This window comes from Myotis daubentonii, chromosome 1 (genome assembly GCF_963259705.1).
Source record: "Myotis daubentonii chromosome 1, mMyoDau2.1, whole genome shotgun sequence".
Classification (NCBI taxonomy): Eukaryota; Metazoa; Chordata; class Mammalia; order Chiroptera; family Vespertilionidae; genus Myotis; species Myotis daubentonii.
In genome coordinates, this window is record NC_081840.1 from 44,444,894 (window position 1) to 44,467,720 (window position 22,827).

The 22,827-nt window shown below is 41.4% G+C and overlaps 1 protein-coding gene across 4 annotated transcripts in view; it reads right to left on the reverse strand.

The window, feature by feature from the left end:
* DIS3L (DIS3 like exosome 3'-5' exoribonuclease) overlaps positions 1 to 22,827 on the reverse strand; it is a 35,568-nt gene that overhangs the window by 6,210 nt on the left and 6,531 nt on the right. For 3 of the 4 annotated variants that reach the window (XM_059697611.1, XM_059697597.1, XM_059697603.1), the window contains exons 3-11: positions 18,546 to 18,674; positions 17,175 to 17,310; positions 12,783 to 12,959; positions 11,703 to 11,781; positions 8,567 to 8,746; positions 5,876 to 6,045; positions 4,383 to 4,544; positions 2,146 to 2,393; positions 1,481 to 1,573 (exon numbers count right to left, since the gene is read on the reverse strand). In XM_059697611.1, coding sequence (XP_059553594.1) covers positions 1,481 to 1,573; positions 2,146 to 2,393; positions 4,383 to 4,544; positions 5,876 to 6,045; positions 8,567 to 8,746; positions 11,703 to 11,781; positions 12,783 to 12,959; positions 17,175 to 17,310; positions 18,546 to 18,674 — 1,374 coding nt within the window. Of the gene's footprint in view, positions 1 to 1,480; positions 1,574 to 2,145; positions 2,394 to 4,382; positions 4,545 to 5,875; positions 6,046 to 8,566; positions 8,747 to 11,702; positions 11,788 to 12,782; positions 12,960 to 17,174; positions 17,311 to 18,545; positions 18,675 to 22,827 lie in introns of those variants that run through there. The other variant, XM_059697618.1, reaches the window with a different exon arrangement.

Sequence of the window (22,827 nt, forward strand, 5' to 3'; positions counted from 1 at the left end):
TAAATCAATTACTAAATAGATAAAAAACTCAAAAAAAGGGCAAAGAAACATGTAATTAATTCACAGAAAGGGATATGTAAATGACTATTAAACATAAAAATGTTTAACTTTACTTGTAGTAGTTGAATTAAAATGCAAACTAAAACCACTCTAAAATACAATTTTCATCTATCAAATTGGCAAAGTTAAAAAAATTACAACATACTGTGTTGGCAAGGCTGTGGGGAAACAAGCATTCTCATCTATTGATGGTGAAAATGTAATTGATTTCAGAGGGGAAGGGAGAGGGAGAGAGAGAAAGAAACATCAGTGATGAGAGAGAATGACTGATCGGCTGCCTTCTGCACACCCCACACTGGGGGATCAAGCCCACAACCCAGGCATATGCCCTGACCAGGAATCAAACTGTGACCTCCTGGTTCATAGGTTGACGCTCAACCACTGGGCCATGCCGGCCGGGTTACATATACCCTTTGACACAGAAATTCCACTTTAGGAATTTATCCTCCAGATATAGTGTGCTTTTAAAAATATGAAATGACTTATGCTCCAAGTAATTCAGTACAGGTTTGCTTATTAATTATGGTATTGTTTTCCACACAAACAACTGTAAACCTACTTTTGCCCCACCCTATATATAACACCAATCACCATTTGTGTGAAAAAGAAAGACCACTTGTCGCCCTAGCTGGTTTGGCTCAGTGGATTAAGGGTCCTAGGTTCGATTCCAGTCAAGAGCACATGCCTGGGTTGTGGGCTCAATCCCTAGTTGGGGGTGTGCACTGGTGGGGTCCCTCGGCCTGGCCTGCAGGGATTGGGCTGAAACTGGCTCTCTGACATCCCCCGAGGGGTCCCAGATTGCGAGAGGGCGTTCTCAGGTGACGCACCCCGGAATCGGGCTCCCTCCTATCTGGTTCCGGGTGCGTCACCTGAGAACCACAGCTGCCAAGTCACTGTAGCTTGGCCTTGCCTGCGTTGAGTGTCTGCCCCCTGGTGGTCAGTGGTGTCATAGCTACCAGTTGGATGGTCCAACGGTCGCTTGGGCTTTTCTAAGGGAAAGTGATAGGAGGGATTCTTTCACTAAATATGTTTTAGAAGTATAAATTTTGGACTACATGGTTTTATTACCTATTCAATAAAAGAAACTTTAACTACAAAAAAATAACACACCTTCCTAAGTTCATGCTCCTCATGCAAAACAGCTTTAACCAGGGACTACAAATGCACAAATGTTCCCAGACTTTAGCCAACATTAAAAAGCCAAAAAACAGAGGGAAAAACGGCCTCACAGGGAGAGAAGGAAGGGAAGAGAAGGCTGGAGAAATAAAGCTTTCTGAAAATAAGTGGTACAGAGTGGTGTAGAGGATACAGGGAGAAGCAGGGGTGGGGTGTGGGGTGATAGAGCGTGTTAGAAATAAGAGGAGAAAGAGGCCAGAAGCAAGAGCACCAGGTGTCACACAGGTAAAAATAATGAATTCACCTATCAACGCCTCCCAGAAGGGAACACAAATCCGAGCTGAGGATGGAGGGCAGCATATCATAGCGTCGGTCTGCTAAATAGTAAGTGGTGGCCCTGTGAACGACACACATACGGTACATGACCTTCAGCAGCAAGAAGTAGAACTGCTGACTGCATGGGTTGCTGTGAGGTAAACGGCCAAAATCTCAGTACAAATTCCCCAAGGCTGTTGTTTTTCCATAAAGTGCAGCCGACTGGGTAATAAAGCAATTCCCATGTTCCCACTTTTCTAAGCGATGCTGCTTCGGGCTGAGTATGCTTCCACTGATATAAAAAAAAGAAAGAGAAAACGACATGACTCTTAGTTGTATAAAAAAAAATTAGAGTGTAATGATCCAGTATTTATATAAAATAGTATATTGCTACATGAAAAATTTAACCCATTTCAATTTAGAAAGAAATAATGTGTGAAAAGGTTCTGTTACAAAAAGCAAGGTACATTGATCAAGGTACTATTTTTCTAAAGGGAAAAGGGGAAGTGTACCTCAACGTTTTCTTCTGGAAGCGATCTTCAGAATTGTAATAAACTGTGAAATCTATGTTTTGAAAATCTGAAACTAGCATAGTTACAAAATATGTTACAGTGACATACACGTAATCACACTGCTGATTTCAAACAGCATTACCTTGTCTTGGCTTCAATGTCAACATAAGAATTTGGAGCCACAAAGTGTGTGACATCTGCAATGTGGACCCCGAGCTCCAGGTTGCCATTGTTTAAGGTTCTGACTGAGAGTGTGTCGTCCACATCTTCACAACCTTTGGGGTCAATGCTGAATACAAGATGGGTTTTCCTCAAGTCTCTACGTTCTCGTTCCTCTTCAGGACTCACCTTCCAGGGATTTTCTGGTGTGTTTACTGGCATCTTACACATCTGTACAATGAGAGTCCAAATATTGATTAATTCCCCAGCACACATTTCCTTTAAAAATCTACTCTGACAATCTCAATGTGACCTCATAGAAATCCCATTCATTACCTACTACCCTCTGCAATTGACCTGTGCTTGCTTCTTTTGATCAATAGTGATTTATTAGGTGCCTCATATGTGTCAGGAAATGTGCTAGGCTCTGAAAAGTCAGGAGTCAATAGAAAAAACACAGTCCCCTTCCCGTGGGGACCCTCCCAGTCTGACAGTAATGTTCCACAACTTTTACCAGCCTCTTTAGTTATGGGGCTCGAGCAGAAATGAATGGGTGGCTTATATAAAGGGTACAGCCTCTACCCCACTTTCAAACGATCCATTTATTTAAAAGTAGTTGAGCTTTTAATTCAAGTCAAACCTTGAAAAAAAATCAACATGTCCCAAATATTAAAAGCTTATTTTTTTAAAAAAAGGTATTCCTCAAAGATCATTTAAGCAGGACCAATCTAGGGTATTCTGTCTCCATTATTACCCACTTAAACCATCAATTTGTAGTTAAGTAGGCTAAAAGGGAAGAGAATTCTAGTCCTGTAAGTCTAATCCATGCTTTATTTTATTCTAACATTTTCACTATGAGCTGAAACAAGTCAACAAATATTTCTAAAAACTAATGTTAAACATAAAAATTTAACAATGTAAAATATTCTGAAATATTTTACTAATATAGCTACTGATCTGTCAAAATTCCACTGAAAATAACACCCAATGCTCTTGATGGCAATGCAAACTGGTCCAATTTTTCTGAAGAACAATCTGCCAATACATAACAAAAGCTATTTAAAATTTTTATGTCCTTTGATTTGGTAATCTCACTTGAAGGATTACATTCCAAAGAAAATGATTAAAAAGAAAAAACACACAATGTTTATAAAAGTACATATTTGAAATAGTATTTTTTATAATACTGAAAAATTAAACAGCTCAAATGCCCAATAACTGAGGAACACTTAAGCAAACTAGAGTACATCCATCTATATATATAAAAGCCTAATATGCAAAGTGTCCCCTCGGGAGTTCGACCAACCTGGAGTTTGATTGCTCGCTATGACGTGTGCTGACCACCAGGGGGCGGCGTGAAACAAAGGCAGGCCCCAGCCGGCAGCCACTAGGGACCTACCCACGCACGAATTTCGTGCACTGGGCCTCTAGTATACAATAATTTGCCATAACTATTAAAAATAAGTAGGCTCGGGTGTGTGCGGGGAGGAGGGAGTCAATTGGAAAAACAAGAACAAAAAACAAAGGGGACATCTGTAATACTTTCAACAATAAAGATAAATTAAAAAAATTAAAATAAGTAGGCTACATCAATATATAAAAATAATTTTAACTGAAAGAAGCAGAACAGAAAATAGTATGTGCACACTAGGAATATAGCTATGCAAGAATAATAAACAAGATTTATGAGGATTTTAAAAGATTGCAAAGTGATGAAAATAGCTGATGCTTTATGTTCATGAAAGTTTTGTCTTCTGTAAAGGTTACAAAAGCTGTTTCATAATAAGCAGGATATTTTTTACCCAGGATCAGAGATGTACGGAGCCCAACGAGCTGCTTCCCGCAGCCTTCTGCAGGCCTCTGTGAATGATTATGACAGGGAGCAGAGCCCAGTGGGTCTGTAACTAGGTACCCGTGTAGTTGCTGGGGATGGATGCATACTGACTATAAGATACTGACATGCCATTTTTAAGCACAGTTGGAAAATGTAAAAAGCTGTGAAGCTATAGGAAACTAACTGCACTTGAAGCTGATTTCAGTCTGGTTCAAACACAGAATAAAGAAGAGTGAGAATTTTTCATTGTGTGTGGCTTTAGACAGTGGGTTGTGACAGTGCAAAGATTTTTTCTCTCTCTTAATGATGAAACAAACAACAACGAAGGCAAAAAGAAAATGCACAAAATGTCTTTCACCCGACCAAAGTTCTCAGAGAAATCTGACCTGAGCTTCTGAGAAAGGGGCAACCGAAATGTTGTTTTCCACCAGGATGGTTGCAATTTCTCCTTCCAGATCTCCGATTCTTCCTAAAACACGCACAAAATGTCCATTTGGGTACACGGATGTTGACTCCCAGGAATCAATGCGCACAACCACCCTGAAGTCCTGTACAAAAGGAGAGAAAAAACAATAACCACCCATGAGCCCAGCGCCAGGAGTTAAGTGGATCAATTAGCAGCACCAAACAAACAAGACATAAACCGCATCGAGCTCCAAAAGTAGCCAATTTGCAAATAACGGGTGTGTATTTTTTAAAATAGGTCTTCCTGTTTTACCAAATTTCCGCATGGCATATAAATGCCTAGCACAGTGCCTGGGAGGAAGGCATCACCTCTCTACATCAAATAAATGGGCTGGAAATTTTTAGTTTATTAAAGAAAGTTTATTTTTTAAAAAAAGCCTACTAATACATTTTAGTTAACATTTGCAACACAAGGAAATAATTCATTTATGCATAGTCCAAATTAAATTCCAAAACAAAAATCTTAATTTTTTGTGTGTGGGAGTTACTTTCTTATTTCTTAAGTCATCTTCTGGTGGGGAAGAAGGTATCAGTGTGCTTGACACCAATGCTCCCCAATTCTAGCAAACCATGGATAAGGAAAGCAATATTTCCAACCGGCCTCAGGAAGCTGTATAAGGCTTCCAGACGTAAAGGTACACAATGACCAGGTTACTGTCTCATTTAGAAACAGCAAAACATCAGGCTAATCAAATTGGGTGATGCTTATACTCTTCACCACAGTAAAAGTTTAATTTCTAACTTTCTTGTTTATGCCTTCTCTCTGGTGCTATATTCCTTTATGGATAATCGATTCTGTGAAGTATCACTATATCATCTCTACAGGGCAGTGATCGTATTTCTGTATCGCTTGCTAGAAGAAAGCTTGTTAGTGTTGGCACAGTGTATCTATACAAAGTTTCTGTGTTGGACAGCTGGGTAATGTATGTTCTCTCTGGTTGTCTTACACAGCTCTTTCTAGGACGGTTTCTCTCTGGCCTTCATTCATTAACCAAGGACTATTTAATAGATGGTTCTATATATTTAGAATTTTTAAAAAATGGGATCTCAAATGCCAGATGCTATCAATAATTTATGCCCTCTTCTTCTTCTTTTTTAAAAAATATATTTTTATTGATTTCAGAGAGGAAGGCAGAGGGGGAGAGAGATAGAAACATCCATGATGAGAGAGAATCATGGATTGGCTGCCTCCTACAAGTGCCCCACTGGGGATCGAGTCCACAACCCGGGCATGTGCCCTTGACCGGAATCGAACCTGGGACCTTTCAGTTCACAGGCCGACGCTCTATCTGCTGAGCCAAACCAACTAGGGCAATGTATGCCTTGTTATGCAAAGGAATTAATAATGTTTTCTGGAACTGCTCAAGAGCTGGCAGAAACAGGAGGAAAACAGTAGAGGTACAACGTCAGCTACCTGGAGGGCTTCTGCCTGCTGAGTGCTAATTCGGATTTTGGGAATTCTGTAATCCCAAGGTGTAACTAGGATTTTCTGAGCATTTTTCCCCTGAGATTGGACCTCTTCTTTGGATGGAAATGTCACCACATAATCCCGCCAGTTCTTCTGAAGGATGCCCACCACTCTGCCTTTGGGGAAACAAAACAAAACAAAACCTTAAGTGGTGAGATGTCACCTATTTGGACTCAGACAAGTTTAGCAGTAAGTAAGGAAGAAAGCAGGAAATACAATATCCCATTTTTTTCAAGCACATCCACACACATCAAGAGATGCTTAAAATTTCCCTTCCTAGCATTTTATTGTTAATATAGATTTTTAAAAAATTAAAAATATATATTTATTGATTTCTGAGAGGGAGAGGGAAAGGGAGAGAGAGAGAAACATTAGTGATGAGTGAGAATCATTGATCAGCTGCCTCCTGCACATCCCACACTGGGGATGGAGCCCAAAACCCAGGCAAACCCTTGACCAGAATCGAACCTGGGACCCTTCAATCTGCAGGCAGATGCTTTATCCACTGAGCCAAACCGGCTAGGGCTAAAAAAATTTTTTTAATAACATTGGCAGTATGCTCTTTCTTCTGAGGGGCCTGATGTGACATTTAGAATCCCTTAGTCCCACTTTCTCTTTTGTTCTTACCTTAGTGACCTCAGGTTTAGGTATGTTGGGAAAAGTCAATGATTTTCATTGACTGGGTTTTTTAAAAACCCACTCCCTCTACTGGGCATTTTTACTATTTTTCTTGAATTTTCCCACCGGCCAAGATTGTTTGGCTCAACATGATATACAGAAAAGGATACAAATCATTTAAGTCTGATATACAACACTTTTAAACATCACTGACTGAAAAAACAAGTTTTAGTATTTAAAAATGTTGCTTTTGCCTGGCCAGAGTGGCTCAGTGGTTGAGCGTTGACTTACGAACCAGGAGGTTACAGTTTGAGTCCCAGTAAGAGCACATGCCCGATTACGGGCTCAATCCCCAGTGTGGGGTGTGCAGGAGGCAGCCAATCAATGATTCGCTCTCATCATTGATGTTTCTATCTCTCTCTCCCTTCTCCTCTGAAATAAAAATATATTTTTTAAAAAGTGCTATCTTTTCTTTTCATAAACATTTATTGAGCCTCTATCAGCAATCATCCTGTGCTAGGTACAGGGAATATAGCAGTATCAAAACAAAGTCCTTGATTTCCTGGAGTGTACATTGTAGTCTGGGTGTCTGTAGGGCTGGGAAACAGTGAACACAATAAATATATGCGAGATAGTAATGATTGCTAAGAAAGATATAAGTAGGGTAAGGTGACCCAGAGTAATAAAGGGTCAGAAGTAGCAGTTATTTTAAATAAAGTGACATGTGAGCAGAGACTTGAAGTGAGAAAAGGAGGTGTGAGGATGTTTGGGGACAGCTTGTTTCCGGTGGTGGAAAGGACAAGTTGGTGAATGTGGCAGGAGCAGAATGGTGAAGAGGACAATGATGGCAGGCAGCCCACACTGGCAGGACCTTGTAGGCCAGAGTAGGGACTTTGGATTTTATTGAGAGAAACAGGAAGTAGCCATTGGAAAATCTTGAGTGGAGATGTGGCAAGACCTAGATTTTTAAAAGGACCACAGTGACTTCTGTGTGGAGAAAAGACTATCTGGGAGCAAGGGTGGGAGCAGGAGACCAGCGAGGAGGCTGCTGGGGAAATCTCACCAAGGAGTTCTAGTGGACCCAATTAGGACAGAAGTGGTGGAGTACGAAGTGGCTGAATTCAGTTGGAGATGCTAGGACTTGCTGACGTGTGAAAGAAAATTCAAGGATGACCCCAGGGTCTTTGGGTTGACCAATTTAAAGTGAACATGCTATTTATGGAGATGGGGAAGACTCAGGGAAGAGCAGGTTTGGGGGTGGAAATAAGGAATTTGTTATTAGGCATGTTAAGTTTGAGATGCCCATTAGACATCCAGGGGAAGATGCCAAATGATCAACCGAGTAGACAAGACTGGAGGCTAAAGGTGTCTGGGCTGGAGATAGAAAGCCAGACTGAATGAGCGCTCCTACGGAGAGTGCGCAGGAGAAAGAGATCCAGAGAGGAGCCAGGTGCATGCAAGAGGACAGACAATAGGCTGAGAGGAACCAGCAAAGGACCTGAGGGGGAGCAACCTGCAGGGGAGGGAAGAACCCAAAGCCAAAGACGAGGATGTGGTCCAGAGGCCAACTGCTACCAACAGGCTACATATGCCAAGGACTGCTGGCAATGAGGTCGCTGGTGACTTTGACAAGAGGTCAAGGTTTTCTTTTTAGGGTGGGGGGTGGGGGACGCACCTGAATGTAGTGTCTCTGGGAGAAAATGGGCAGAGAAGACACAGAGAGAATGCAAGTTAACTGTTTCACTGAGTCTCGCCACAAACTGAAGCAGAGAAAAGGGTGGTAGCAGCAGGGGATGTGGGGCTCAGGGGGGTTTGTTTTTGTTTTAAGATGGGAGATACTGCAGCATATTTGGATGCTGATGAGAATAAAATAAACCTGCAGAGAGGGGAAGCTGATAATGTAGGAAAAGAGCCGATATCGTGTATTAATAATTGCAAAATTTCTGGATTGTTGAGGAGAGGCAAAATAAACATTTCACAAGAAAAACGGGTAACTGTGGGACTTTCCAGCTGGCTCACCTGTGGGCATGGGCTCACTGGGGGACTCCCCTGTGGCCTTGTCATCACTGTCGTTCTCACACAAGGCAACGGTTCTTCCTTTCCATTCGCTTTTAGGAAGCAGTTCCACAACCACCATGTCTCCATGAATCGAGCGGTTTCGAGCCTTCATGCCGTGGATGAGGATGTCGCTAACTAAACCTGTGTTTGGGACAGCACAGAGAAACCCCATAAAGTCAAGGGGGGTGCCACACCAGGGAGGCGCTTCGAACATAATATATCTGAGGTCTAATCAGCTTTCCTACAAAGAAAAGCCTCCTTCTTTAAAAAAATAGGTCAAACTTCTTTATTTTGTTCCACAGGCTAGGAATGAGGAAACACGGCCACCATGTCATACTCTATAATGTGCTTTCATAAAGGATCACCTTCAATCATCCTTTAAAATAGGTAACAGGAGAGAACCAAGATGGCGGCATAGGTTAACGCCGGAGTTTGCTGCTTTGAACAACTACTTCAAAAGTGAAACCAAAAAACGGAAGGGACATCACCCAGAACCACAGGGGCGCTGGCTGAGTGGAAGTCCTACAACTAGGAGGAAAGAGAAACGCATACGGACACTCAGAGGAGGCGCAGTGCTGAAGTCAAATTCTGAGGTGCGGAGTGCGCGGATCGGGCTGGCGGCGGAGGGCGCGGTTGTTGTTTTCAATCGGGAGGGAGTCGCAGACTCTGAGCTCCAGATCCGGGCGAGTCTTTAGGGACCCAGACTCAGGCGGAAGAAGCAGGACTGTCTGGCTTCGGTCAGAGCGAGTGCAGCTTTCTCTCCGAGCTTTGCAGCGGGTGCTGGGACTCAGAGAGGCAGAGCCCCTTGGGACAGGACTGAGAGCCGCCATAACTGCTCTCTCCGGCCCACCCTGTTGATCCTGTTCGACCCGCCCTGCCCAAGCCCTGCACAGAGGCATTTGCCGGATAGCCTCAGGCAAAGGCTAGATTAGCACCTCCCTAGAGGACAGAAGTTCTCTCACCGCTGACACAGCTGAATCTCATAGCCACTTGGCCTGGAGGTCAAACCCTCCCTGGAATTAGCTACAGCAATCAAGATTTATCTATAAGACTGCAAACAAAGACCACTAGGGGGTGCACCAAGGAAGCATAACAAAATGCGGAGACAAAGAAACAGGACAAAATTGTCAATGGAAGAAATAGAGTTCAGAACCACACTTTTAAGGTCTCTCAAGAACTGTTTAGAAGCTGCCGATAAACTTAATGAGCTCTACACGAAAACTAATAAGACCCTCGATCTTATATTGGGGAACCAACTAGAAATTAAGCATACACGGACTGAAATAACGAATATTATACAGACGCCTGACAGCAGACCAGAGGAGCGCAAGAATCAAGTCAATGATTTGAAATGCGAGGAAGCAAAAAACATCCAACCGGAAAAGCAAAATGAAAAAAGAATCCAAAAATGCGAGGATAGTGTAAGGAGCCTCTGGGACAGCTTCAAGCGTACCAACATCAGAATTATAGGGGTGCCAGAAGATGAGAGAGAGCAAGATATTGAAAACCTATTTGAAGAAATAATGACAGAAAACTTCCCCCACCTGGTGAAAGAAATGGACTTACAGGTCCAAGAAGCGCGGAGAACCCCAAACAAAAGGAATCCAAAGAGGACCACACCAAGACACATCATAATTAAAATGCCAAGAGCAAAAGATAAAGAGAGAATCTTAAAAACAGCAAGAGAAAGAAACTCAGTTACCTACAAGGGAATACCCATACGACTGTCAGCTGATTTCTCAACAGAAACTTTGCAGGCCAGAAGGGAGTGGCAAGAAATATTCAAAGTGATGAATAGCAAGAACCTACAACCAAGATTACTTTATCCAGCAAAGCTATCATTCAGAATTGAAGGTCAGATAAAGAGCTTCACAGATAAGGAAAAGCTAAAGGAGTTCATCACCACCAAACCAGGATTATATGAAATGCTGAAAGGTATCCTTTAAGAAGAGGAAGAGGAAGAAAAAGGTAAAGATACAAATTATGAACAACAAATATGCATCTATCAACAAGTGAATCTAAGAATCAAGTGAATAAATAATCTGATGAACAGAATAAACTGTTGATTATAATAGAATCAGGGACATAGAAAGGGAATGGACTGACTATTCTTGGGGGGGAAAGGGGTGTGGGAGATGTGGGAAGAGACTGGACAAAAATCGTGCACCTATGGATGAGGACAGTGGGTGGGGAGTGAGGGCGGAGGGTGGGGGGGGAACTGGGAGGAGGGGAGTTATGGGGGGGAAAAAAGAGGAACAAATGTAATAATCTGAACAATAAAGATTTAATTAAAAAAAAAAAAAAAAAAATAGGTAACAGTTCCCTACATGAGACCATGTAAGCCTACACTGGGATTCTGTCACACACCTGCAGGGGCCACGCAGCCAGGGCGAGGCCAGCAGGCTGATGAACTATGGATACTGCAGCACTGACATGGGGGGGGGAGGTTGGGGGGGAATTCTGACGAGCAAAAGCCCCGAGAAAGCCATTGCGTCTCATTCTCCTTCAGCCCAGCCATGCTCCCGGACTGTCAGGGTTTTCTGCACCTTGTCATTGTAGAAGTACGAAGTAGACTCCATCATTCAACTTATTTACATATTTTCTTCATTTTATACTTTTTTAGTGATTCCAATGAGGTAATATAGCACATTGAGGCAATTCAGGGCAATGTCTTAAAATCATGGTCAGACTGCCTCTGTGGCAGTCTTAGCCCCTCACCCAGCAACTGTTGATCTTGGGCAAGTTACAGTGCTTCCCTGGAATTTAGTTTCCTCACGTGTAGCCTTGTGTATTCTCATGTAGAAAAGGTGGAAAACAATAATACCTATGTTAAGTGTTCAGAAAAGTACCTAGTATATAGTAACCACTCAATAAAATATTAGCTATTATAATTTTTAAAGTTTCTGACAATAAATTCAGAAATTATCAACAAAAAGTTAGAGAAGAAAAAAAATCAACTCATGATCCCACATGCCCAGTATACATGGGGATATCTGACATGGCATATACGATGTGACAACTTCAACTTTACTTTCTTCACTGGGTAATATCAGAATGAAAAGCTAGTATGGAGATTTATGTAAGGTTTATACTGAACCTGAATCTTTACTGCTGGCTCCTTGAAGTCGCACAAAAGCTTCTATTTGTGCTCTGTGTTTGTTGACGTTCAGAATTCCCTGAAATCATAATAAAAATCAATGGAAAATTTTTTTCCTGCCTGCTTTACCTCCAAAAGATAAAAACTTAAATTTAAAAAACCTATATAAAAATATCCCCATAATACTCTTATAAGGTCTGTGATCCCTTTGTTTTGGACTAATATTCATCACCTCAGGTTTCTTTTCTCCAGAAAATACACCATCATTTTGAACTATTCTTAGTTATACCAAGTGTTGAAAGTGCCAGGATCTATCTTACCTAAGCGATGAGTGGTCTATAAAAACCTTCTTTCTCAAAGAACTCTCCCAAGAATGTTGTGAAATTTACTCCCAAGTTGGAAGAATTAGTCCTTCTAGGTATATTAATATAAAATGCCCACACTTAAGGGAAGGAATTCAGTGTTGTATTCTCAAATTTCTGCCTGCATAGAAGTAATCTGAGTAGTTTGTTAAAAATGTAAAATCCAAGACAGAACAATTCTGTATCTTGATTGTGGAGGTAGACACACAAATCTAACCATGTGATAAAACTGCATAGAAACACACACACACACACGAGTACATGCAAAACTTAAAATCTGAATAATTTTATCTGCTTTATTCTCAAGACCCTGACAGCATACGGGTTCTAAGTTCTGGGGGGGTCATAAAGGGCCCTTGAAAGGGGTGAAAAAATGACAAAGGAGTGAAGAAGCCAAATTTCACAAATTTTACAATTTTGCCAAACCTCCAGACCCTGATTCAAAAATACATTCTCTTTCCCAGTGATAGGAGGCATTTACAAGGTTACTCGTGTGATGCTCAATGTGTAATCCAATTAAGAACACGACAGAGCAGTTCCAACCAGACAGCCACGTCTACAGGAAGAATGACTCCCAAAGCACCTTAAACATCGCTGGCCTGGGCTTGCTCATACCCACCCATCTTGTTTACAGCCTTTGACATTAGACACCCCTGACAGGAGAGAGGAAGAGCACATACTGGCCGGTCCTGATGCGCACTCTTCATTACCACCTCACCTGGATATAGCGTCCGGACTTAATGCCAGCTTCTAACACTTCCAGGGGAAGGTGTTCAGGGTACTCCTTCCTGTGGCTCTCCTGACTCTCATTCTCTCTTTCCCGCCGAGACTGAAGGATAGAGTCACAAAGCTCGTGGGCGGCTTTTAAATCAGGCCAAAAATTGTCCAGGTAATTCTGCATTCAATGGAGGCACAAGAGAAACATGGTCAGAAGAGAGTAACTCTTCATTATAGTAGCATTATAAAACAATCCCAAACAGGAATGGCCAGCGTGCAGTTTTGAAGATGTGTCAAATGAGCATTACCTTTCTAAACCTCATGCTACCAGTTCACTTCCTGCCCTCTCATTAACCCCTGAAGCCTTGCCAATGAACCCCAGGGGGGCTGTTCCTCCATGGAACCCTTCCACCTCCCTGATTACTCTGAACTTTCAAATCTCCTTCTCTCTCTCTCCACAGACAGGCAAATACACACCAACAGTCTGCCTGGCATGTCATTGCTGCAGATAATGGCCTATAATGAATGGACAGAAAAAGCTCCTATCTTCTTTTTTTAATACCCTGCAATGTTTGAAATTTATAAGAAACTTAAGAACATAAACATGGCAAGAAGTCAAGTGTATAAGAAAATGTCTCCCTGCCCTCAATCCACTGGCAATGTCAAATGAGCAGAGAGCGGGGAAAGTCAAGTGAGCAAAGTACTGGTATTCTTTGGTGTTAGGCTTTCCCCCACTTCCTAAGCTCCCCGAAGACTGAGCCTTCTCCTCAGGCTGTCCACAGATGCAGTAACACTCCTCATGTAAATGATACTCGAAGTTGCCATTAGTGTGATGACCTGGTCTGAACATAACTTTGAAGCAAGTGGCCAGAGTCCCCACCGATATTACCAAATACCATTGAACATCTTGGCGTAGTTCTTTCAGAAAGGCCCTGGACAAAACCCCAAGGCGATCACGCACAAGAGGACGGTGAGGTGGGTAAGGTTAGCTGGTTACTTCTACTTTGTGTGTCCAGGGAACACTCCCTCAAATGGACAACTCTCAGTAAACAAAATCAGATTTAGATAGGATTTTTAATTCAACTTTAAAAAAAATATTTATTGATTTCAGAGAAGAAGGGAGAGGGAGAGAAAGATAAAAACATCAATGATGAGAGAGGATCATTGATTGGCTGCCTCTTGCAGGCCCCACATTGGGGATCAATCCAGCAATCCGGGCATGTGCCCTGGCTGGGAATCAAATCTCTTGGATTATAGGGTAATGCTCAGCCACTGAGCAACACCGGCTGGGCATTAATTCAACTTTAAGTCTAAGGTAGGATCTAGCATTCTCTTTCTGTGCTTAAAAAGAAAATAAATGATCCTTGTTAACTCTAGCTTTCCTCCCACTAATTTCAGGGTCCTGTTCAAACTACTTCCTTTCTTACCCTAGTTCTCCCAGAAGTTCTTTCGGTGCTAACATTGGTACCCCAATTCTGTGGTCACTTATCATTTATTAGCACCAAGAATTAGTCTCTGCTCAAAAAAAGCAACTGTTGCACACCATGAGTATGAGCCTCAGATACCAAAGGTTTGGTAAAAGCTGGGTTTGATTCTTCCTAAGGAGAATAGGAAATGTTTACTTAGGATTAGTGGCAGTTACTCTTGTGGTGCAGCTGGGTAAGGTGGAAAACATAATTCAGAAAATTGTGTGTGTGGGGGGGTGGTCAGGAAAGACACCAGAAGTTACAGGAGCCTTGGTAAAAGTTGTCTGCTTAAGTACGTGTGTGTTTAAATTTATGCATTTTTATTTAACAAATAACTTCAGTAAACAGCACTGTAAAGTGAACTGTTAAAATTAAAAGGCATTTAAAACAAGAATGTGAGTAGTATGAAACAAAACTCGGTGAGAAGTGAATATACAGTGGTCTGTTTTAGTGCTAATTGAAAATAAGGCTTGCTTAAGTGATAGCTGTTGCATAAGCCACAGTACAACTTAACATGTTCATTGACAAAGCAAATAAATGTTTTATAGCTAAAACATCAAGGAAAAAGTGCTGATAAAAAAGTCTGCCTGGTCAATCTGGCTCAGTGGTTGAGTGTCAACCTAAGAATCAGGAGGACATGGTTGACTTCTGGTCAGGGAACGTGCCCAGGTGCCCGAGTGCCTGGGTTGCGGGCTCGATCCCCAGTAGGGGGCATTCAGAAGGCAGCCCATTGGTGATTCTTTCTCATCATTGATGTTTCTGTCTTTCTCTCCCTCTCCCTTCCTCTCTGAAATCAATTAAAATATATCTACACTAATAAAAGGGAACTATGTAAATTGGTTATCACTCTGCTATGCCCACCAGCCAATCAGGATGAGCATGCAAATTAACCCAACAAAGATGGCGGGTTAATTTGCATACACAGAGATGGAGCGAAGACTGAAGACGACTGAAGACTGAAGAGGCTTGGCTTCTCTGCTGCAGCCAGACCAAAGGCCTGGGTTCCGGGTGCTGGAGGAAAACCAGTGCTGGCAGCCAGGGGAAGGAAGGAAGGCCTATTGCGTGAATATTTGTGCAATGGGCCTCTAGTTTAAAAATAAAAGTCTTACTCCTAAATTGCAAAAAAACCACACCCTATACATAAATCTAAACTAAATTGCAACTAACTACATTAAATGATTAGAAGTGATTTTATTTTATTTATTTATTTATTTTGTTTTTTTTAGAAGCAATTTTAAAAAAAGCAACAGGCTTTAAACAAAATAAAATGAATAAAATAAAATAAATTCATCCAAAGGTCTCCAATTCAGCAAATTCTATATAAATTACGGACTTTGTGTAAATCAATAAATTTATTTTGCAGAAAAATTTCCAGTACTTTTATCCAAGGTTTGAATTTATAAAGAGAAGGCATAAAAGTTACCAAGATTAACTTTTACTATGATAAACCACCTATTCCAGAGCGTTTATCGCCTTCGCTCTTCCCCACCTAACTTCAAGTCCCCACAGAAAATTCTGGGCTTCCTTCACACATGATCTTCACAGTATCTCCTTTCTCCTGTTATCATTCACTTCTATGAAGCCCTCGGTCACAGAGGAGTTTGCTTAGGAGATGCTATACAAAATAAAACTGTACTATACCACTGAACTACAAAGAAAAGCAATTTTCACAAAAAGCAGAAAAATGTAATTTTAGTCAACTGTCCTCTGCAGGAACAAGACATGATGTATTGCAACAGAAAAAATAAGTGACACTGCCATTAATATCCAGTGCCCTGGAATTCACTGGCATGCCAGAACACTTTTTATAGTGGGGCCAAGAGAATTCTATTGGCAAATCTTTAACAATACACACACCTTGAAACACTTATAGAATCTACAATTTGAAATCCAACTAGACTTTCTGTAAACTGACAGGGGTAATGGAGGGCCTCATTCTAGTCTCTCAATCAAAAAAAGATATCAACCATTGGAACTTGATTGACCAACTGGGCAGACAGAAGAGACAAGTAATCGACGGAGAGATTAATACTCATCCTACTGTCCCAAAAGGTACCTACGAAATAGGAGAACTGTGTTGCTAAGACAGCCCAAGAACCTGTCACCGAGAATGCTGCTCCTTCCTGTGATCTGTACACCAAACTGATCCAACAGCCCTCACATAAACAATATCATGTCTCACCCCTTCCTTTAGTCTCTCAACCCCCATGCATATTCATAAGTGGGGAAGAGTGAAGAAACTAGACTGGCCTTTAAAACTGTGTTTTATGTGTATTCAGAGGAATTATTTGGGAGGCAGTAAAGCATGATAGTTAAGAGCTTTGGGATAAAGACTGCCTGGGTTCTAATCCCAGTTCTACCACTTTCTACCCATGTGACCTTGGGCAAGTTGCTTAGCCTTTCTGTGCTTTAGTTTTCTTCCTCACCAATAAAATAGGGATGATAACACATACCTCACTGGGTTATTGCCAGAATTAAATGAAATAATACACTTAGAACAGTGTGTGGCATAGATATGTCGGCTATTGCTAGTTGGTGGAACTATGTAAAATCGCCATTTTGTAGGTCAAAACAACAGAACCGTGGCAATTTTATAAGATTCAACCTATAATCATCATCATCATCATCACTAATATTGTTATTGCTGAAGCTACATAAGTTTCTGTCAACAGGGGCTTGTTGGACTGAGGTCTCCGATGCTATAGGCCTTACAGTCACAGGTAGTTTGCCCAGATTTGCAAAAGTCAAGATTAATTAGCTGGGGAGTAATGAAGATATGGAATTTCTTCAAGTCTTCCTTCATTCTTTATTTTCCCTTTCCTATATTGCCAAAGGGATCTAGAGTGCTCTGGGAACTACTTAGGAAATGAACACACACACACACACACACACACACACACACACACACACACACCAGCTGGAAATACCTTGAAAGAAATCACAAACACTCCTTCTGTTTCACTTCCATACTGTGGAACCGCCTCTTCATCTTCTGTCACCATAATGATGGGCATCCTGTCCTGGCAGTGGTGATAGTACCAAACGGCTGCATTGTATATGCTCCTAGAAAAGCAAAGGGCAGGTGAGCCTTCAAACACAAGCTCTTACTCAGAATTTTATATCTTACTTTCAATCTGCTATCCTTTGGTTTATACAGCGAACTATCCACTCAACAAATACTTCCTGAACACCATTATAAATACACCCCGGGTTGGGTACTCTGGGGGACACAAAGATGAATCAAAAAGTGCTTGACATCTCTTTTCCCTATGACATCCAGCCACCACTCCAATCTCTTTCATTTCTTCATACGGCCTAAATCCTATGAGGTTCTGCCATCTGCTAACACTTTTTAATTAGAGGGCTGAGTGACACAGCACCACATGGATGACAAGCTATGTGAGGCTTAAACGATAAAACAAGCCCCGGCTGGGTGGCTCAGTTGCTTGGAGCGTCCTCCCATACACCAAAAGGTTCCGGGTTTGGTTCCGGATCAGGACACATACCTCGGTTGCAGGTTCAATTCGGGTCAGGGCGGATATGGGCGGCAACGGATGGATGTTTCTCTCTCCCCCTTCCCTTCTCTCTAAAAATAAATGAAAAAGCATATCCTAAAAAGCTAAAGGGGGCACTAACTCAAAGCCCTAGCCTCCGACCTTCGAGGTAACTTCTTAGGTACACGCTACTCAGCTTCTCAGAGGATCCCAGCAGGACGGAGCCTCGGTCTCCACAGCATTAACACATCCTTTCCTGTGTTCCCTCCTTCTCTGTCTCACTCTCCCTACTTCCTCAGTCCTGCTTATGGGCATTGCCTCAGAAGTAAACAACTCACACCAAGTCCTTGCTTCAGGCTCTGCTTTTAGGTGGATCTAAACTATGACACGGCTATTCCTGAAACAGATCTACTGGAATTAACCTGCCAGTTTCAGCTTAATAAGACTAGCTGGGATAATAGAGCTATGCCAGAAAAACTGAGATCTTAGCTTAAGAGTAGGACTCCCCGTCTTCCCACACACAAGCATTAAAGTGGTGATGTTTGGATCACTGGAATGACCCTGCTAGCTATTACGGTCTGGGGCAAACGTACTCTGGGTATAACCTCCCTAATTGTAACTTCTAAAATAGATCAATTAGGTATTCAACTGACATATCTAAAATATTGACATGGTAAGCAGTTCAACATTAACCATGGTTCCAGAATAATTGTTGATTTTAGCATACCACTTAATGCCCAAATAGCCAACGATAAAGAAATTACAGAAGATCATATGAACACTCACAGCAATTCAGTGCCATACCTGGTCTGCCACTTTTCCATGGATTCTCCTCTTTCCCGAGGGAGATAGCAGTATTGCTGGAATTCATTAGCAAAGAGAACGCAATCATGACGCGCATCCTTCAGGAGGTTTCGCAATTTATTATACTGTCTGTGACACAGAGGAGAAAAATAAATCTAACGTAGCAGGTACTCATCTACTGCCAGCTCTTGCTAAGGATCAAAAAAGATGAGGCAGTTTAGAGAAAAAGACGGATCATTTAAAACCTGAGAACCATTTATTTAATATTGGCCTGAGTGTGCACAGTATCATTGGGCTGCTCTTTCTCAATTTTTGTCTGCTAGAATGTGCCTGGGCAGGGCCTCATTAATTAGTCTGTGGATCAATCCAGCCCCTCTAGACCTCTTCCTCCTTCTGGGACTTCTGGCCATTGATTATGTAATTATACGACGCTCCCCACAGAGCCCCCACTTCAAAGGCTCACGGGGGACACAGAGGCCAGCAGGCTTTTGCACTTTACTTTTGTACCTCACTTTGTTCTCTGAGTGGCATTAGGCATTAGTACCTTTTACTTCTTGCTGGCAGCCCTAGAAAACTAAGTATGGGGATTTATCTGTAAATTTTATTTATGCAGCCACGTCATTTACATGAGTGAGGCCAGCTTCACCTGTCAGAGAACTAACAGAGAGTTTTAAGGTTTCCCATCAGGAGATCCTTCCAACGTTAGTCCAAGTCACAAATCAAATATGAGGTCTTATATGGGTCAATTTCTGAGAAGGTGCTTTTCAATAGTCTGGGTAATGTGGACTACAGAATATTTAGTTATTCTCAGGAAGACAATGTTTAGTTAAAAAGAGATTGATATTAAACCAGATATTAAATTAACATAAAAACTATCCAAGGTCGATGACTTATTATTATTTAGTGTAATAAAATTTGTGCCCTTCCATTCCCACCACCAGGTTGCCACCATAGGTTTTTAAGAAATTAGTCTTTTCATGAAAGCAAAGGCAGAACTCTCCAAATAAATGCTAACCACCATTATCTGCGTGGCCTCAACATTTCATTAGAAAACAAGAAACACTGATTTTCTTTTCTTATTATCTAAAACTGAGCCAACATAAAAAACATTATTTGAATCATCAAATAATACAACTTATAATTCCCTAATAAACAAAGGGATTGATTTTCACTTCTGTGGATGGCAGCTTTCCTTAACAGATCCCACTGTGCAGAAAAAGCTGCCCCACCCCAAAATGCCTAGAACCCACTAAATCGGTAATCTTCCCATGTTCACAGATACACTGAAAATCACTTTTAAAACCTCTTAGATTATGCACAAAAGAGTCTACACCACCTGTCAACAGTGATCATCCCTGCAGACCGGTGAGGCCAAGACTTTTACTTTCTGCTTTACACATTTCTGTCATGCATGAATTTTTTCAAATCAGCATTTATTTGTTAAGCAATAAGAAATATTTTAGAAGAGGCTTCATAAATAAACATCTACAATTTATTATTTCAGAGGAAACACCAAAAACATACTGCCCATTTTTCCTGATCATATCCTCCATAGTTTGTGTTCCCTTTATCTACCGTCACATTTTATACACTCCCAATAAAGCACCTGAACTTAGTGTAATTATTTGTTTGCAAATCATCCCCCTTATTCAACATCCTTCACCCAGCAAATTTTTGCTGCACTCTTCCATGTGCCAAGTCTTTTGCTCCATTGCATGCCCTCAGGCGTCGCCGCCCAGACATCTCACTGCTGTCCTTTGTCTGAAGCAGTCCTGCTCATGGTAAACCCAACAGAACCACCCCTTCCTCAAAAAAAAAAAGAAAAAAAATGAAATAAAATAAAAATAAAAACAAGAACTACCAAAAGACCCAGCAATCCCACTTCTGGGTCGAGACTCTGAAGAATTGACAGCAGGGTCTCAAAAGATATTAGTACACCCCTGTTCAGAGCAGCATTACTCACAATAGCCCAAAACTGGAAGCAACCTAAGTGTCCTTTGACAGGTAAATGGAAAAACCAGAAGGTGCTATATATCTGTATGTACCATGGGGTATCATTCAACCTTAAAAAGGAAGTTCTGGTACATGCTATAACATGGATGAAGCTTGAAGACATGATGCCGAGTGAAACAAGCCTGGCACAAAAGTGCTGTATGAGTCTGCTTATATGAATTTCTTTGAGTAGTCCACTTACAGACAGGAAGTAGAATGGTGGTTGCCAGGGGATGGGGAAAGGAAGAGTGGGAAGTTAGTGATTAATGGGGGTAGAGTTTCAGTCTGGGAAGATGAAATAAGTTCTGGAGACTGGTTGATAACAGGAATGCACTCAATGTCACTGAACTGTACACTTTTAAATGGCAAATGTTATGTTATATATATTTTACCACAATTTTTAAAAATAGCTATACTAATTGGTAAAACAAAATCAAACAAAAACCAGAACTGCCCATTTTAGTGGGACAAGTGCCACGAAAGGCAAAGTTCGGGGTGTGACAAGAACACGAGAGGGATGGGGAAGGCATCTGGGAGGAGGCAACACTGGAGTCCTGAGGATGAATGGAAGTTAGCCAGACAAGGGCCCAAGGGAGGAGGGAGGGTACTGATGCTCAAGACAGCAGACAGTCTGGTTCATCTTTGTATCTTCAGTGCTTAATCCAAAACAGGTGCTCAATAAACGTTTTCCAAACGAATCAATGAACTCACAACTCTTTGTGACAACAGTGACCCAAATACAGGATATTCCCCAGAAGAAACTGACATTCTCAGAACCCAGTTACTCTTTTGCTAGGTTTCCTACACAACACAGCATTTGTTGTGCCACTGCATTTTTTTGTTTGTTTGTTTTTGGTGAGGGATTACAAATTTATTCGATCATTCGCACACCAGGTGGCTGAGCTTGGATGGCTCCAGCCGCCACTGCATTTCTGACCCAGGTATTCTCAAATCCCGTCCTTCCCAAATACTGATGTTCTTGTTCTACAAGCCAGATCCAGGGGGTTTAGCACCAAACGAGAAGAAAGATAATTCTTCCTAATGTTTAGAAAATTACATAACTTAAAAAAGAATTTCCTCAATTTTAAGTTTCATCCCTTTATATTTTCCTTAGATTTTGAGTGTGCTTCCATTTGTCAACTACCTATCAGCTGGATAAAACAAATAAACAAATGGCACAAGACTATTAACGGGGAAAGCAGGAGAGAAACAGGGAATCACTCTGAGTGTGACATTTGGATTTTCTTGTAGGCATGGGGGCTCATGGTTATAATTTAATAGTGCACACATACAATACAGTCATTTTTTTTTGCTAGTCAGGGTTGGCGGTGCATATTATACTAGTAGAAATGAGAAACTTGCATGGAACAAACAAAGAACATCCATAGTGCCTTGAACAAGTTTGGCCTGAATGATCGGAGAGTAATAGTTTTAGACAGTGAAGTACAATTAAATTATCTTAAGTTTTAAAAATTCCAGTCTTACAGAAAACCCCTAGTTTCCCTGGACTGGCTTCAGTGTTTTCCAAATCTCTATTATCAAAAACATTTCAAACAATTTCTTAGTGGGGGTGAACTTACCTTCTTTAAATTGATTTTTTTTTTTTTTTACTATTTTTATTCAAGGTGATCTCACAGATGCAACATCCCTTCATCCCATCCCCCTGCTGACTATACTCTCTGGGGATTAGAAGTGGGTGTCCCACAATCAGTGGGGAAGTGAGTTGTGCATTCAGCATTGTGTTTCTTCAACCAGTTTCCCCAGAACTTGGTAGGGTCTAGTAGACTTACTTTCAAAGGTCCTTGAGTTTTCTACAAGAATTTTATGTTTCCATTTATATTAGGTGATACTCTTAAAACATTTCTAACAGAGTATCTTTTGGACCAGCTGAATGACTGCCTTCTAACTGCAGTGCCCTTTGCGGTCAGCGCCTGCCCTCCTGGCAGCCTCAGACACTTCAAACTCAAGACCTCTCTCTGCCCCTCCCCCTCAGACCTCCTTGGGTGCATCCTCTCTCCATCCACGTACATAAGCCAGAAAGCTTAGCGTTATCCTTGACACCACCTTCTTCCTCACCTCACTTATCTAAATCCATACTAAGTTCTACAGATTTTTTAAAAAAGTAACAGCTTTATTGACATATAATTCACATACCATAAAATCCACCCTTTAAAATGTTCATTTCAATGGTTTTTAGTATAGTCACTGAGTTGTGTAACCATGCCCACGATCTAATTCCAGAACATTTCATCACCTTCAAAAGAAAAATACCCATTAAGCAGTCATTCTC